This window comes from Monopterus albus, unplaced genomic scaffold (genome assembly GCF_001952655.1).
Source record: "Monopterus albus unplaced genomic scaffold, M_albus_1.0 scaffold119.1, whole genome shotgun sequence".
NCBI classification, from domain to species: domain Eukaryota; kingdom Metazoa; phylum Chordata; class Actinopteri; order Synbranchiformes; family Synbranchidae; genus Monopterus; species Monopterus albus.
Genome location: NW_018127999.1, coordinates 893,090 through 911,458, shown reverse-complemented (window position 1 = coordinate 911,458; position 18,369 = coordinate 893,090). Strand labels below are relative to the sequence as shown.

Here is an 18,369-nt window from a genome sequence, read left to right as displayed (position 1 = left end):
GAGGGCCCAGCTGACTATAGTCTTTGTAACTTTCCAATTAGTTTCAATTTACTGTACTGTGGATTTACAGACTGAGGACAAACTTCCCTGCTGAAAGAGAACAGTTCAGGCCAGCAGGGTGGAAATGCTGCCAGAGAGTCTGGTTTGCTCTGATCATAACAGCAAGAGGATCAGGGGATCATATTAAGATGCTGGTCTGTCAGCATCCCAGCAGACTAGAATAGAAATTTGCTTTGAAGTCCATCCATCCATTATCTGTACCGCTTATCCTGAATAGGGATACCAGCATCAGAGGAGTGATGTTTAACATGGCATCGAGCATGGCACATTTCATTTTATTTATTACACATTATTAATCCCAATGGGGAAATTTCCTACTGATGGTAGGACTGTCAGGCCACCAGGGGCAACTAGGGGTTCAGTGTCTTGCCCAAGAACACTTGGACGTGTGGACCGAGGAGACTGGAAATCAAACCACCAACCTTCTGACTGGGAGAAAACTGCTCTACCCTCCCTGAGCCACAGCCGCCTGACAGGGTGGCAGCACTGTCAGTCACTCAGTCTATCTGATGTAACGGTTTGGTATGAGCCCACTCAGTTATAACAATGCAGTGACGGTTGCTAACCAAAGAGGTGAATTCACAACACATGTTGGACCACAGAACAGCAAAGCAGTGACAACCAGACCTCAGTTTGTAGAAGAGGTTTTCTTTTCAGCTACTGATGAGTCATTGGAGACAAGTGTCAGAACGTCTTTGGCATCTACATTCAAAAAATCAGGACACAAATGCACTGAAAAACATGCCAACAAGCAAAGCTAGGCCACAGGAAACCACCTGTCTTACTTCATGCTCCTGCACTGACTGAAAAAAACACTAGTGACATTACCAATTTGGTCCACCAGGCACTGTATGACTATAATCTGTCATCTTCACCTAACTGCTATCACACCCTGAGAAAAATAAGCTTAATATACAAACTGTAAAACATCTTATAAAAGCCTACTTTTACAGGCATAAAGCACTTGATATTCCAACAAATAAACCTCGATCTGCTCATAAATGCCTGGTCAATGCAGTGTCACAAAACCGCCCACAAAACTACCAATATATGCCTGATGCAACCATAATAACATCACTGAGGTACGTCGCCTGTGTCATTAATAATTAAACTGGACACTGAATGCAGTTAAATGTAAATTTAAACTATAATTCTGCAGCTGTTATTATGGAAAAATGTAATTATAGTTTACTGGATTTTGACTACTATTAGAAGTTTAACTTAAAAATAAAATCAAAAGGAATCAAAAGGAATCAAACAAATCAGATCTGTCCTCACTATGAAGGCAGTGGTTTCCTTGTGCACAATGTAGTGGAAAGGAAAATACACACACTAAACACACACCAGGTGTAATATAGCAGTAAAACACTAAATCATTATGTCTAGCAGTAACTGTTTGAGACAAGAATGTCCAGTGGACAGCTTGCTTTGTCTGATGCCCTGCTGAGCTGTTCTGCAAGATTTACTCTTCACACATCTGGATTTCCAAATGAAGGGTAGCATACCAAAAACACTTCAGTAATTTTAAACATTTTATGAATTACCACTGTGAAAGATAAAGAATGTTAGCAAAAATACCTATACACACAATAGTTTTAGATGGACTGTGTGTTTGACAGTGCACATAGTCAGTTAATATTCATCCTTCCAGCTGTTTACAGCAAAACATCTAAGACCAACGTCCAGTGGGGACAAGATGTTTGGTTGAGCTGATGAACTCATGGCTTCTCTTGTTATTACCAGCCAAGTAACTGCTTCCTGTCTTTATTAGATTCTCTTCTGGTGATTTTGTTGTGTAAGTGTTTGTTGAACAAGTCACAAAGGACTAAAAGCAGAACAGCGAGATTTGCTCTTTAACGGCTAATTAATCTGACGTCTTGCTCAATTCACTCATATCCAGCAGGTGATGTTACTGCTAACTTTACGTCTGGTGTTTCTGGGCATCTCGAGGCCGACATAAACGATAAGATACTTGCCCCTCCATTTTTTTCCCCACTGCTGATGTGCTGTTGAGCGAGGCTGCTCACTGGTCAACAGATTAGTCTGTGGTTGTACCAATTAGCCTCCATGTGTGAAAGTGTGTAGCTGTGTGGCTGTGGAGCAGGGTGTTCATGCATGGCAAATCTACCTTTGACAGAGTAAAAAAAACAGCAGAGAAGCACTAAGACGAACCAGTTAATCAGCAGATATATATCAGGGTTGTTGACTGCCAACAGGCACCGGTCCCATTTACAGCTTCACACTCATGTCAAATTAGCACCTGAAGCTCAAACAAAGCCTCCATACTTAGACTTTCACACAAACATTGTGCAGTAGCTTTTAATATTACATGCACAGAATTAAAAAAAGCTTGTATGAAGCACTGTTTGAATTGACTGCACTGACATGCTCTCAGAGGCCGGCATTAAAATTGGATCTTGGAGAGTGGTGAAGTGAGATTTTACAGTTGAGCTGTGGCAGTGTCGTCTGAGAGTCCCTACCGTAAAATATTAAAGGCCTCGGTCAACTGGGAGGCCCTCATATCACTCTCATTACTTATTGAAGGAACCCTATCAGTGTATAAGGCGAGACGGTTGACATGACCGAACACAAAAGTGCACACACTTTCATACATGCACACAACCAGAAATAGACCCGAATGGTAACCCTAACTGTAGCAACAGCCACGTACAGCAGTAATATACTGTATATAATACAGTAAAGCCTTTTGTGATTTACTGGAATGTGTACATCATTTATGTGTGTTCAGTATATGGATGTATAAGTGTATGTTTGAATGAGCATTTCTGATTTAAGGTTGCATGTAAGCTTATCAGAGTGTGTCAGCATTAATTAGTTTAATGAATATACATAATGAATACATGAATATACAGCATGTTTGCACAAGTGTGTGTCTGTGTGCCTTCTCATGGATGATTACTACATGTACATCCATGCATTTATTTGCACATGACCACACACGTGCTCATTGCCAGGTAGTGTGTGTGTGTGTGTGTGTGAGTTGACTCGTATTGTCTTATCAAAGTCATGTGAATTTAAGGTTTACCTTCCAGTGAATTATTTATATCTGCAGCAGCCCTGGCACTCGCACTCGCCAAGGTCTGAAAACATACACCCCCAACACACACACTTTACATGTGTACACAAGCACGCACACAGTGCAACAACACATTGTCACACAGAATAACACAGCTAAAGCTGCTATACATATTTATACCTCGACTGCCTCATATTTATTTCATCCTAGAGAGCTCGTATCAGAGGGGCAGTGGGATGGTGAGGACATTCACAGAGAGAAATAGGGAGAGAACGGGGGGTGACAGAGAGAGAAATAGTGGAGAGAGAGAAAAAGTGAGACAGAAGGAAAAGAATGAAGTTACTTTACAAATCCAAAGAAAAATGATGGGCAGCTGGTAAAACACTTACAGTGACTATTAAGTGTTGAGATGTAATGGTAACCAGTGGTCGAGGACAGAAAAGCCCCTTGTCTTGGATTTCTTGGTACATTGAAGCATCTTGGAAAGAGACAGCAGAAGAAGGGGCTGTGTGTGGTGAGCCAGTGTTAGGTTTGGAGCAGAGCTGTGTGTTTTTCATTCCTTGTGGGGACTTTACATTGACTTATATTCATTTCCTGTGGACTTACCCTAACCTAACCCTGACCCTAACGCTGGTCCCCACAATGTGAGCATGTTAACAGGTTTCAGTCCCCATAATGTAACTAATACAAAGACAGAGCTGTGTGTGTGTGTCTAAGACTGAGGGATCTCATAACCAAGCAGGCACAGCGCAGAGACAGTGCGCTGCTCTTTCCATGTCTCTGTCCTCTCCCTGACCCTACCTAATGTTGTGTAACAGCTGAGACGCCACATGCGCGACTAGGTGGGTGTCTGATGCACAGGGGTGGTAGGGAGGTGGAGGAGTGATGACTGCAATGACAAGAAAAGACCTGAAAAAGCAAAGTTAAATGACATATTCATCAGTGCCTGCAACACCCTCCTTTGTTCATGTTTCACTTTGTCTGTTATTTTTGCTTCAACTGAACTGAGCACGCTGGCTACAATTCAACAAATGACTTTGAGGAGAAGCTACAGGCTGAGGGACAAGTTGTGGAGTAAAGAGGAAAAAGCTGTACAACATCTTCTGCAGCTTGGGAAAAACTTTAAGTCTGAGACTACACACTTGCATAACAGAGTAGTGTATAGGTTTATAGATTTTGAAGGACACAGGCATTAACCAGTGACCATAGTCAGGATATCTTGGCCTCTCTTCAGTTGTTATTTCTTGTTTTAATGTGTTTTGTGTGAATTCCCACAAGTTCTTTAGTAAGATTAAGGTGTAATGTTATAGAACAGGTAACCACAAGAAGCAAAACCAAAACAATTTTTAATATTGCTCATTATTTAAGAAAAATCTGAGACAGAGTAAATTCAGGTGCTGAGAGGATCCTCAGATTATATTAAGGGACTTTTATGTAGATAATGAAGTGAAGTGTTAGACTTTTATGAAATGTTTGACCATATGCGTTTGTTTATCATCTAAAAAGAAAAACGCTTTAATCACCGGCGCATTGCATTATTTTATTCCAGCATGAACTCAACTACAGCTTAGGTTTAACATTTTTTATTGACAATGTGTTGAAAAGCATTTTCAAATTTAATATAACAAGGTTTTGTTTTGTTTTGCTTCTTTGTATAAAACACAATTTTCACAAAAACTAAATAGAGTAAAAGGTTTTTTGTTGTATTTGGTAGTGTAGTATTTGCTATTGTGATGACTTTTATTAAAATTATTGTTACTGAAAGCTGAAACTTGAGACTAAATGAAACTCTCATGTAGCTAAAAGTACACTGTACACAGGTCAGAGCCATAAAACCTGACAAATGGCTTGCAGTACTACATAATGAGTTCCTTGGATAATTGTGTAGAACAGAGATGACTTAAGAAAACAAAATGAAAGTCAGAAGACTCCAAGGGATTTGTGTGGTTCTCACCGCAAACAATCTTTTGATAAAATAAAAGGAACTGGATGATTTTTATGCTGGGTCATAGTGTCACTTGGCATTCATGAATTGTGGATGTGAGTCAGCACAGACTGCAAAAACTGTAAGAAACCCATAGATAATGGTAGTCAGAGATGATAAAGATACAAGCAAGCCTCATCTGATGTGGAAAGTTCTGTTTAACCTTTCACTGCACTGAGTCCAAGCCAGCAAACGGCTGGTCACAAGCTTGTGTACACATATTTTCTTCTCATTCTTTATTTTGCTTCAGCACTCCTCTGTGCTCCCTTCAGACAGAATGCAGATCTGTGCAGCCTGTAGACAAGTAAAACAAGCCAGTGGGTTTTCCTGTTTACCTGACAGATGTCAGTGCTCTTCCACCCAACTGCTCATAAACCTGAAGCTAAAGGCTCGAGGTGCTGTCCCTGTTCAGATCTGCCTTTGTACAGCATGATTGCCAAAAAACTGTCTCGCTCTCAGGTTTCATCTTTTCTCTCCCTTTTCCAGAAATACCCCCCCGCACCATCTCTGCTTGTGAGTGCTCAGCAGTGAAAGAAGATATAGGAAACACATGTTAAATCTTTCCCTTGCTCTCCCCTTCCTTAAGCTGACTGTTTCATAAGTGTACTGTTCTCTTTGGCTGCGAGGGCCTCCTGGGTGTGGGATTGCTGACCTGCTGGGCCAAGTGTGCTGCCAAGTCTCTCTTATGAGAGAGAGCAGAGGGCAGGGCACAGAATGGCACCGTGCCATCGGACGCTTTGCCAGCCTTGACTGGAGAACCGAGGCACTGACGGGAGGGAAAAGACTAACAGCAATTGTTTGACTCAAGTAGTGAAAACACATGAGAGGAAATGAGTAAGGAAAAGAGATTGTGTCACACCTGCTTTCGACCCGACAGCCTCAGCTCCCCCATCTCCTGTCCCAGGCTGAGCCCTGGCATTTTCACTGAGTGGTTGCCTCTTTCCTGGGATTCAGTACACCTCCTTCACTCTTTAGCCCCAATCTTAAACTCTAAAGTCCAGTCCTTCTCCTCTCCGTCTGTGCTTACAAACCCTGAGCCTCCGCCCTGCAATCCTCCTCTGCTCTGGCATCGAGTTATTTTCACCTAACTCCAGCTCTCTCTCTGCTTCTGTCAGTCCCTGCAGGTAAAACCCCAGACCTAAGCTCCAGAACTTAAGCTTATCTCAAACACTTTACAAAACCCAGCCACTCGTCCCAGCTGGCTCACACTACACATCCATAACACACGGTTTAAATGCAGTTTAACTGCACTCCTAACCACCTCTAAAGCTCACTAATTATCACATTAGATCTCATTGTGTGGTTTTAGGGGAGGGGAACATCAGGAATAAATTGCTTAAATTCTATAAATAGGTAGGTTTTTATTCATTTACACTTATTTTAACATGACTAACATGTCTATTTTCAGTTTGTGCAAAATATTTTCTTGATAAAGACAGGTGTGGTCAAAATATTGTGTATAACAATAAAAATTTTGAAACTATAAAAGGTAGGACACCCCCACTGTGAATTATGGTTCATTACACATTGCAGTGATTTGCTCAAAGGCACTGCTGCAGCAGACTTTCTGAGCTGGTGCAGGGATTTATGCTGAAACCTTGTCAACATCAGCAGCCTCTGAGTCGATCCAGCACCATCACTGTGATCCTGCTGTCATCACACACACACACACACACACACACACACACACACACACACACACACAGTTCCCATCCACCTTTATCTAGATTCAAAAACACCACAGAAGTAAAAGAAAAAGCAACATTTAACAGATAACTTGCGCTATCCAATCACTGTGCAACACACTGCTTTGACATGCTGCACACTGATTGGATGAGTGATGAGTCAAAGGGGAGGGGGATTTTGGGGGGTGGTACTCATGAGAGGAGGACAGAAATGGAGAAAGCTCACCAATGCATTAGAGGCAGCACAGTGCAATTTGTTTCACTGGCAGCCCTTCAAAGAGGAAGAGGAGTGGGATAATCCACCCCGACATTAGCCCCTGGAATCCTCCACCACCAGCACCACCATGCACACACAGATTTATTCACAAAAGCAGCAGGCTAGAGGGTTTGGTCGCAGGGTCTGACTGAGCTGGGGTCCAGGGATGACAGGATGACAGGATGGTGGAGATTTTTCAATTTGCCAGTAAAATCAGAGATGACTGGAACATTCTCACATGCACAGATACAGTACACACACTGACACAAACACAAAGCCATGCACACAAACAACACACATGCATCTGCATGCAAAAAAAAGACCTCACACTTTAACTCAGAGAGAAATAATAGGTACAACGCTGAGTAGATGCCAAATATAGGGATATGGGTTAAAAAATATGGGCCAGCAATAGATGATATTGCTCTGTTTTATACAGGTTATACATCCATTACTGGTGTGTGTGTGTGTGTGTGTGAGAGAGAGAGAGAGAGAAAAAGCAGGATGGGCCAGGAGAAAGGAAAGTGAAGAGGAAGGAAAGTGAAGGAGACAGGTGAAGAGGAACTGAGAGTATATTGACAGCCTCTAGAGAATCAGTAACAGTGAGCTGTCAACACCTACTATGCCAATAGGCGACAACTGCTGATCAATCCTCCACACAGGAGACCTGCCAGTGCAAACATAATCAATCCTCCTTTCGAGCAATGTTAAAGAGGAATGCTGCTCGATTTGAAGCAACAACTTGTACTTGGTTCAAGCTGCCCCTGAACACAGTAAACAAGTCATCACCCACTGATGACACGGACTGTGGAACCACCGTCGTGTTTCCAGCAGGAGTTTTTTCTGCAGTGGCACAGCGGTCAGAACAACTGTTTGTTTATTCAGGACAGTCAAGACCATCCAGACCTGCCATACTTGATATGATATATACACAAATGTTTGTTGTACAGACTAGAAGATCTACTAGCATCATTAGAGTAAAGGGTGTGAGTTTCAAATGGCTTTGGACAAATTGTGTCCAGTTGTTAAACAGGTCATTAAACTGTAAAATCTAAACTACAAAATCTATCGGACTTAACAGTGTTTAGTTCAATCAACCCTCCTCCCTCTTCTACAGTGGTGGGCCGCCACTGTGAAATGTTTATAGCGGAAACACTGCATTGGCAACAAACATCACCACATTGTGCTCTGCAACTGTAGCACTGCTTTCGGGCTAGAAAGTGCTGCTTTGCATTACAAGTTTGGACTAAATCCAACTGTGTTTAAGATGCCACAAGAGCTTAAGAAAACACATGCACATGGGCAAAACACAAGCAAAAACATCTTCACCAAACACATACTATACATTAAAAAAATAACTATCATAAGTAAGACACAAGTAAACTGGGGAAAAAAAAATCACCAAAATGACAAAAATGACAACACATTAGCAGAAATAGAAAAAGGCTGCAAGTTGTACACAACAAAAAAGGCAAATGGCATTTCCAAGAGCTTGGAGTGGGTACAGAGGACAGAGCACACTACACCAACAACCCAGTGTGGTACATAATATCTGTGACAAGTCAGCACCCCAGAATCCCAAAGAGCATTTTCAACACCAACATGGGACACACTTGTCTGTTAGCTGGAGGTGCGTAAACCCACACTCAGGAACTGTGCGAATAGAGGTATCGAGACAGGTCATTAGCATTAGGCTTTTAACCAGTGTGTGTTTCAGTTTTTAGTGTTGTTCTTTTAACCCACTTCTCATTTGCTGTGTATACGCACATGAATTTCAAACCAGATTGATGCAAGAGCAGCTGATTTTATCGTGGTTTGGCAGAATAACACAAAACAAGTCGTTAAAGCTGTTATTTTTTTACTCATTTCCTTCAGTTATTTTAGCTTTTATTGATGCCTTAACAGAGTTAACCTTAGAGACTTGAAGTGGTATGGTCCACTTATATAACACACACATCAATAATCGGCAGTCTGGAGGGAGAAGAGTTATAGAGTCCACAGATCCACTGACTGGTCAGGAGGTTGGCGAGGCCTGCAACAATCAATAAACCTGACCACTGGAGACCACTGTGGTGCAGCTACAGTAACACAGGAAACAAACGCCTCTGCAGAGCAATGTTTCCATCACAGAAAACACCAGCTATCAAAAGTCACATATCGGCACAGCGACAGTCACAAGCTAATATGCACCTACAGTGTGTGGTTAGTTCTCTCCATCGTTTTGTCTGCTCCCAGACAAAGTAACATGCACAAACACACACTGAAGATCAACTGCACAGATTATGAACTGGATCAGACACTTGTAAGCTGTTAACTGCTTTAACTCCTTTATTTCAAATTAAAAGGTGAGAATCTGTTCTTTAAAAGCCTGGTGAACCCTGTGGGAAGCTGAACAAAGCATAGTTATTCACTTGTCTAATCAGAACTCCTCTCAATTAGTGTTACCAGCTGAGGCTAAATGGGAAAACCAGTGAACAATTAAAATACTGTACGTCCACCAATTATTCCCTGTGTTTGCATTTCATTCTTTTTTAGTGGGTCATTTGGTTGATATGCAACCACCTAATAGCCAAAAGGCTGCCACTGTGAACCAAATTAAATCAACCAAGCTGCACCAATCCAAGGTAAGCCAACTGCATGGTATCAAATAGCAGCCACAGAAATGAAGGAAAAGGGAACTGTATGTAGGACACAAGATTATTTGGTTTATCTTGCAGTCTGCTGTGAGAAAGTACATTTCAACTTGAGGGGAAACTTTTTCCAACACTGTTTTTGGTAGATTTAGTATGAGAAACCATAGGACACTATGATTTTTAGACCGCAGTAATGATATAAAACATCTGTTCAAACACAGGAAGCAATGCAGAAGGCGAGCCGCCTGTCCTTGGCATACCCGAGTTCACTGTCCCCCCTAAACCTGGGCTACAGTAGATGTTTTGGTTGCGGGCTGTCATTAGACTAGACTAGTAGACTGCAGGGTCAGAAAGAGGTTTTGAGAGCACTGCTGCAGCGAATGCCAATCAACTATCAGACCACTGCGAACATGTGCCTGGAGTGAGGTTACGAGCATGACCAATCCAGGAAACAGAGTGAGGAAATTTACATAGTGGTTCGCATTCAGCTGCCTTGGGGAATACCTCACCATTCTGACTGACCTCAGAACTGTGCGACCACACTTCAGGTTTAGGTGGAGACACTGGATGAATAAGCAGCATGTATTCAATAGCTTATATCCATGTTTATAAGGTTTTCTCCCTGATCACAGCTGCTGAAAACAGACTGCAAGCTGCATGGAAGTTTTTTCTTAGTTTCTTTTCCCTTTTAACTGTTTAATATTGTTGTGTAATGTTGTGTTGTGCTAAACCTAACAGCTCTGAGGAACTCATCCTGAGTTACAGTACAATAGCTGCAATAGACAATGAAACACACCAAGTAACCTTGGGGCCCGTTGCCACAGATATGAGCAAAGCTTTCCCCAAATACGTATTTTGACTCCATCCACAGAGGATATGTCAGGCAGAGTTCCCTCAAAGCGTTCCCTCACCCAGGTCGATGTCTTCATCTTCTCTGCGGCCTCCCTAAACATTTCTTTGCAAAACCACAAATGCTCCTGTCCTTTTGGCCTGCCAGTATTTTCCCATGGATAACCAAGCCAAAAAGGCCTTATTCAGCTTGAAAGCTTCCTTAACCAGCTGGTGGAGACCATTGGCAAAGGGGTTATCACCACATCTCATCAGGTTCAGGTGATGACAACTCTGGCTAGATGTCTGTGCAGCTCTACCATAATAGAGGCTTTAAACACCTACACTGATTGGCCATAACATTATGACCACCTGCCTAATACTGTGTACACAGGAGTCATTGCAGCAGTTGGTGCAGCAGTGTTCTGTGAATCCAGCTGTTTCTATAGTTCTACTGTCAGGAAGAAAACAAATGTGGTGACCACTCAGTGAAAATGTTAAAACTGTGGTGGTGAGGACATGTTAGAGATGATTGTTTAGACACATCCAACAGACTCTCCACTCCAGCTGTGATATCACCACTATGTTTCTCTTCATAGAGACCAATGAACAGTATTTTTCACTTTCAACCATTCTAACAAAGGCTCAAACAAAACTGAATCTTTTGAAAAAGATGAATCAAATTTAAAAGTTCAATCTACAGTAGATCAACCTCATCATCACCAGGCCCTGGGTGTTCATGACCCTGTGGTCAGTTCACTGTCGGTCCTTCCTTAGACACTATTGGTTCGTACCGATCACTGCAGACCGGGAACACCCAACAGGCCCTGCAGTCTGGGAGACGCTCTGACCCAGTCATCAGCCACCACAGTCTGGCACTTGTCAAAGATCCTTACGCTGCCCCCACATACCTGTACCTGTACTACGGGGTCAATATTCCAGTAAACTACTGTACAGTCCATGACTAGCACAGAAGCTCATCAAGGGCTTATGAGTGTGTACAGGCAGATCCTGAGACTCTCAGAAAAAATAAAATTCACTCAACAAACCATATCCAGTCAGCACCCGTCCATCTCCCACACTATTCTACAAGAGAGGCAACTTTCACCGTCTCAAGAGACGCACTATACACAGTGTATGTTACTTCTGTGCTCTGGGTCACCAGAGACTGAATTTGAAAGGGATGATAACAAACAAACAAACAAAAAACTTCAGATGCTTTAATAAATAAAACAGGTCTGAGAAAAATTCTTCAAGTTTGCTGAGCTCGACTGGTTTTTACATATTGTGAATAAACTGTCACAGATCACAGAAAAAAAGAGGAATTCCATGTGGTGGGTTTTCACTTTAATCATTCAGTTACTCATTATATCATTCAGCCATTTCATCATGCCTTCATCCTCGGGGCTGTTCATTAATTTAACATTAATATTCATGACAGCAAAAATCAACTTTATATGATACTGTCAGTGATCTTTTTAATTAACATTCTGAGAAATGTACATCACCCTGAAGTACCAGCAATACTTGCTGGAACAAGCAGAGCATGCACACACAGACAGACAAATAGACACACAATATAACACCACTACCTCTGGTCTGAATATTCTACAGCATAAAGTTCCACCGGCTTCATCCAAACGTGCACACACAGCTCTCGTACTCACCCTCTCCAGGTCTTGTCGGAGGTGTGTGAAGAGTTTGAGGCGTCTGTAGAGGACGTCCTGCTCCTGCTGGGCCAGGTTGTCCACCTCATCCCTCTTTAAGGTCACCAGAGGTTGATTAAAGTTGGCCTTCCTCTTCAACTTCCAGAACTGATACACAAAGTCCACCTTATAGAAAAAACAAAATTATTTCATCAAGAAATTATCAGTGGCTAATGATGTTGTTAGAAATTCCACCTTTAAAACCAGATGTTCTTAGATTTATACAGCAAAGTTCTCCGGTCTTTGCCAGCCATTAAGCTTCAGGCTTCTTGTTCACAACTGACATGAACCAAACCTCCCATCTCCCTCACTGTATAATCCAACTGAACAGTTACAATATTTGCATATTTGTCCCCTCTTAGAATGAACAAGTGTTGTGATTCTGGCCTCTCACCTTGCGTGTGTTTTTTCCCACTCGCCCAACCTGTCGACTGTCTGCATACTTTATACTCGTGCTTTATTTATACTGTACCTGAGTCACAGTCTGGAGAGTCATTTATTGTTGCTACATCAGGAGTTGTACCTATTAATGTGAATGACTAGTCTATGGCAGTGGTTCCCACAGTGGGAGCCAAGGGTACCGCAAGATTATTACTGTTCACTTACTGCGAGTTTTTAATAACGTCTCACCACAACAAGAGTGGCAGCAGTGGCGATGTCTACGTTTAACCTAACAGAATAAAACAGCAAAAATGCAATAAACATCCAAATTAGCTAATTCAAAAACTGTTCAATATGCAATTAGGCTGCAGATAATGACAAGTCTCTGCCACTGGCTGTCAGCATGCTGTTCAGCTTAAAGAAACAGAGCCCAGAGAAATGCTGATACATTTTCTAAGCTGAGCCCACCAACAGAGCTAAAGGCAGATTCACGACCTGGCTAATGGCTGAAAAGACACGGTTGCTAGTGGGAGACGGATAACCAGCGATGTCCGATGGCACTTTAAATGTACTGTTGCACTTTCCCAACATCACATAGTACATGCAGGTCAAGAACCCATCTGTGGCAAAACACCTGTGTGTCTGCTCTCTGTCCACACATAATCAGCAAACTGTTCGTTTTTTTTTTTTTTTTATCTGTGCACACCTATAAGCAAATTTTAATCTTGAAGAAAGCAAAAGTAATACATTTAATTATAATTAACTGTATTCATTGTTTGAACATTCACAAATAAATCTGCAGAGCACCTGTTATGAGTGGGAATGGGGTTAGGGGGCTGTGATTATAAACACCTGGTCTATGGTATCATTTCATATGACATATCATAGTGTTTAGTTTTAAGGATTAACACACCTGGGAAACGGGCAGCCCCAGGTTTTCAGCCACCTCCCTGGGGTCCACCAGTCGGTAGAACTCATCCTCCAGCTCCTGGAGCTTCTGTTTCCTCTGGCTCACCTTCTCTCTTTCCAGCTGGTCCCGCTCAGCTCGCTCTGACGCCGACACAGAAACCGGGTACGATACCGACCTCTGATCCAGGTTACTGCTGCCGTTTGGTTGGTGCTGCGGCTCTGGCCGGAGCTCAGAAATGACACCGGCGGCAGCCCAGTCAGGTCTGGCTGCGCCATATGCTCCGTTGGTGGTATGGTTGCCGTTCATACCGGTCAAACTGGAGGGGATGGTGGTGGTAGTACTACTGTTGCTGGCGGTGCAGCTGTGCTCCAAGCAGAAAGACTTAAAACGCACCTCGTCGTTCTCAGCCAGGATGGTCCTCATCTCCAGGCCGTGGTCGAAGGCGCAAGTCACGTGGAAGGCAACAATGCAGGAGGGCATGGAGCACTAGAAGGGGAAGACACGGAGTGGAAAGAGAAGCATGTTAGTAAGCATGAGGACGCAACAAAGGAAGGAGGAATGTGGTATAGCAGAAAGAGGCGATGAGCTGATTCTGTCTCTGGGCTCATTAAAAAGATGAACACACAAATGTTTGTCATAAAAAATGTTTTTGTTCTATCTTGGAGTCACTTAACATTCTCTCTCACACACACACACACACGCACACACATGTAAACACACAAACTGCTTTTTCTTCAACTTCAGACACTTTGTTACAACTATTTGTTTTCAAGTGTCATTTTCAGTCCATTTCTTGTGTTAAAGCTTCCAGTACAAGTGCAGCAAAGCGGAAAGACAAGTCACAACCAACACACTTTTCCCATCTCTGCTGACATTTCAGCAGCTTGGGGTGTGTGTGTGTGTGTGTGTGTGTGTGTGTGTGTGTGTGTCTCAGTACTATCCGTTACAGGTCAGACCAGGAGGCGTCCCCCTACTGAGTTCATCCAGACATAGTGTTATTGTGTGTATGTGAACTCTTGTGGCTGAGAAGTGTCGTCACTGTGTGAATGTACATGCATTTGTACAGAAACATTTGAGTCCAGTTCCTTCTAATGTCCAGGTTGTCCTCACATTGTTTAGTCTCTTGTAATATTGTTTCATTTGTGTGATTTGCTTCTTTTTAGCATGAAACCTGACGTCTCACCAACCTCACCTGACACATCTTGATGAAAACCTAGGTAAACAAAGTCATGATCCAATTATCACCTAACTGGTCCGTGTGAGGCACCGCTATAAATACATCATCTTGATAAAAATGTGGCGATGCACTCTTCACTGTGAACTCATTTTTATCACCGACTTCCACAAAGGTCAGCGCGAGCCCGATGCAGCTGCTCTCACTTACTTGGTGTCAAAAGGCAAAAGGTTGAACGCAGCGTGAAGCCGACTAGACGTGTTGTTTGGTACGGGTCGAGTCATCACAAAAAATACTCATCTGGCATTTTCGCCCGCACCTGCTCAGTTCTGGCAGGAATTCACTAATAATGTTTTTTCAGCGCCAACGCTGACTGAGTACTTCTGGCTGTTTATGGATAACAACATGTTTGTTTGTGCAGAAACTAACCATTCGCATGAGGCAACTGTGACTCATATTAATCATATTATGTCTTAATCATAACCTCTTTTGCTTCAAGAGAGATCTGGACCTATACTGTGTTTATCACATTTTATCCTACACATTTACACCTACTCAAAGAGTTAAAAATAAAACCTATTTTGACTTTTTAAAATACCTAAGTAAATTTGAGAGTGCTCCAGAGTTCTGTGAAGCACAAAACCAGAGATACAAAAGCACCTTCTGAGTCGTTTGTGTTGGAATAAGTTAAAAATATAAAACTGGCCATGGTAAATTATACTTTGTCTGAAACAATATGTATTAGTCAGTTACTTGCAGCTGCTGCTGTGTTGTAAAATGTTAGTCCAAATGCATGTGTGATATTATTTTGTGTGTTTGTTTTGCCACTGTCAGAGATGCAAACAACAAGAATATCAAGAAAACCAGTCCACTCATGGTCAGCACTAAATTCCCCTTCTATACACTACTTTCAATGTACTGTGCCTTGTCTACAAACATTAGACCTTCCTTTATGTGTTTCCCTGTCAATGTCCTATTATTCCATTCCTATTTAATTTATGCTAATTAAGAATCAATCTCAAATGTTTTTACCAGGTAACAAATCACTTTTCAAGACTTAACAGTAACTTAGAAGTTTAATAGTGACAGTTGATGTCACATGTCTGACAAGGCCAGAAACCTTTGCTTTTGTACACTTGTATTAATTCTTCAGACATAGAACCTAAATGTATGTTAAGCACAAATGAGCTTCAATCCAACCCTTTTTATTTTGTCTCAAACAAACACCTACATCCATTCCTTCCCACAAGCAGCTCAGCAGTTCTGATCTCTGCGGGGTGGCTGCTGCACACAGGCTTACAAGAACAGCAGCGATTTTGAAGTTTTTATCACTGAATATCTTGTTTGGCATAATTTAAAAACATGAAGCATTAATCATAAAAATCTCGGCCTAGCTTGGAATTTTCATCATGTCAAGTAAAGAAATCATGGTGAAATTTTAAGACCCGTCAGTCCAGCTTCAGTGCATCAGTGCCAATATCCGTCACATGGTTTTCCTGAAAACGTCAAGTGTTAATGCTTGGATGGAAAAACAGCCCGAAACCTCAGGAATACTGATGATTCTGGCAGCAATATTTTATTTATATGTTTTTAAAATGATTGATTTTCTACAGATCCACAAACAGTGAAAGACGACCGTGCACAGTGGGACTCTAGGCTTTCATGGAGTAGGTCTATTTTCATTTGAAAACTTTTTCTCTCAGCCATTGATTTGCCTTCACCTTTCATGTCTAACTTACAGTGATAAGAAAAACTGTGTAAAGACTTGCCTTAAAATACAGCTTTCCCGTTGTCAGTTGTTACTATCATCTAATTCCACTCTGTATTAGTACATTAGACGTCTTGTCGTGTTGCTGCAGCTATACATTTAGACTATATTATCTTTCCTGAAATATTCAAACCCAAGAATCCTTGTTTTTATGCACTACTCCCACAAATGTATATTTTTTATGTTTTATACACATTTCTCCAAAATGAATCCTGGCGTATTTGAAAACTGTTAGATCTCCCACTAAACTCTGTATGTTTGAACAAAGTTAGGCTGTTCAGCATGAGTTTACAGCCTAATGACTGAGGGATTGGATGTGTGTGCAAGCCTGGTTGACTTGAGTCATAATCAGGTAAAGTGTATTTTGTTGAACCCGTTTTAGCTACAGCTGTTTCTTGTGCATCCACCTGCTGTAGCCAGGGATTAGCTGCAGGTATTTAAGTCTTAAGTGCTACCATGTTCCTCTGAAATCTGTGAAAAAGACAAAATCACAATGAAGCAGAAGAACTTTCTTAATTACCCGAGCATGTCTACCTACTGCTGAAGACTGCTGCTCACACACCGACTCTCTGTGAACTTTAACAAATACAGGACAGGGCTGACTGGCTGACCTTTCTAATGTGCCTACCTTTAATAAAGCACTAAATCAGAGTCTCATTACACTTAGAGAACTTGACAATTAAATATAAATGTATTGTTCTGAACACTCTGAGACACTCAGCTGTCACTACAGGAGAAACTGTCAGCACACAGACAGACACACAGAACAGAAGCCCGTTACCCAATTAACAAAAGTGAAGCCCTTTAAATTTGGTCTAGAACTAACAGATTTAATAGTTACATAAACTGTACTGTCCCTGCTACAGATGCATAACAGTGACTAAGAAAATACACCTTATTTATATTTAGTTTACAATGAGTGAGCTGCTTGAGATTTTATCAAAACTGTTCAAATATAACATCTGGAGACCTAAAGGACAGTCCGCAACTAAAGGATGAAAATTCAGACTGGCCATATATTTTTATTCCATCTTAAACTCTTCTCTAAAACAGTCAAGACAAAAACAGTTTGCTATTTCATGCTTTCCCCTGCATTAAGGCCCACACAGGACTTCTGCTGCTTGAGTCCAGTGTAGCACTGCATCTCTACCTTGCCCGTGAAGTGGCAGCTGAGCAGTGAGAGCGCTTCTACAGCCGCCTGCCTCCAGCTAGGAAAACAGGAAGGAGAGAGTCTCTCCCATTCAAACACTTGCTTTTAAATCTATAGCATCGCTACTGTAACAGCAAACATCCTCATGTACACCATTCACATACATCCAGCACACAAGTATATACTCTGTGCATATCCGCACACAGACAGAGCGAAGGGATTGAAGAATCCAGTTCACCTTGAGGACCTGTTTAATGCTGAACGGTGCACAGGCTAATAGCTGTAAAGTGGGTTAGTGGTAGTGTGTCAGCAGGGGTTTTGTTTGCGTACTCTGCAGCATGTTAAAGAGGTGCCAGGTTCAAACTGATGCACACATATCCAGCAGGAGGCCAAGAACTGTTATGATCTGTGTTGATGAGAAATATTCTGTGTGCAATTCTGTGTGCAATTCTGTGTGGGTCTGTGCAATGTAAAAATAACAAAGGAGTTCTTGCTGTCAGGACATTGCCCCCATGCTTTCTAGTGTGCCTGTGTGGAGCATGTCAACGTGCACATTTCCCTGACTGTAGCATTACAAGAAGGGCGTCCAGGTCCGTCTCAAGGCAAGTGGAAACCAGGAATTAATAGTGGATGGCAGCTGTCAGATCAAACCTCAGCACTCAAAGCTTTAAACATAACAGTGGTTTGTTTAACATGTTTGCCTGCAACAGTGCTGAGGGTTCATTATTGTTCAGGACATAATTAAAGAAAACAAAAACTGAATTCATATTAGAGCTTGAAAGTGGCTGTTTTTCTAA

General features: G+C 41.9%; 1 protein-coding gene across 2 annotated transcripts in view; it reads right to left on the bottom strand.

Annotated features, from left to right (window-relative positions):
• jade2 (jade family PHD finger 2) overlaps positions 1-18,369 on the bottom strand; it is a 148,175-nt gene that overhangs the window by 36,852 nt on the left and 92,954 nt on the right. For both annotated transcript variants that reach the window (XM_020611973.1, XM_020611974.1), the window contains exons 9-10: positions 13,484-13,966; positions 12,151-12,315 (exon numbers count right to left, since the gene is read on the bottom strand). In XM_020611973.1, the coding sequence (XP_020467629.1) occupies positions 12,151-12,315; positions 13,484-13,966 (648 nt within the window). The remainder of the gene's footprint in view (positions 1-12,150; positions 12,316-13,483; positions 13,967-18,369) is intronic.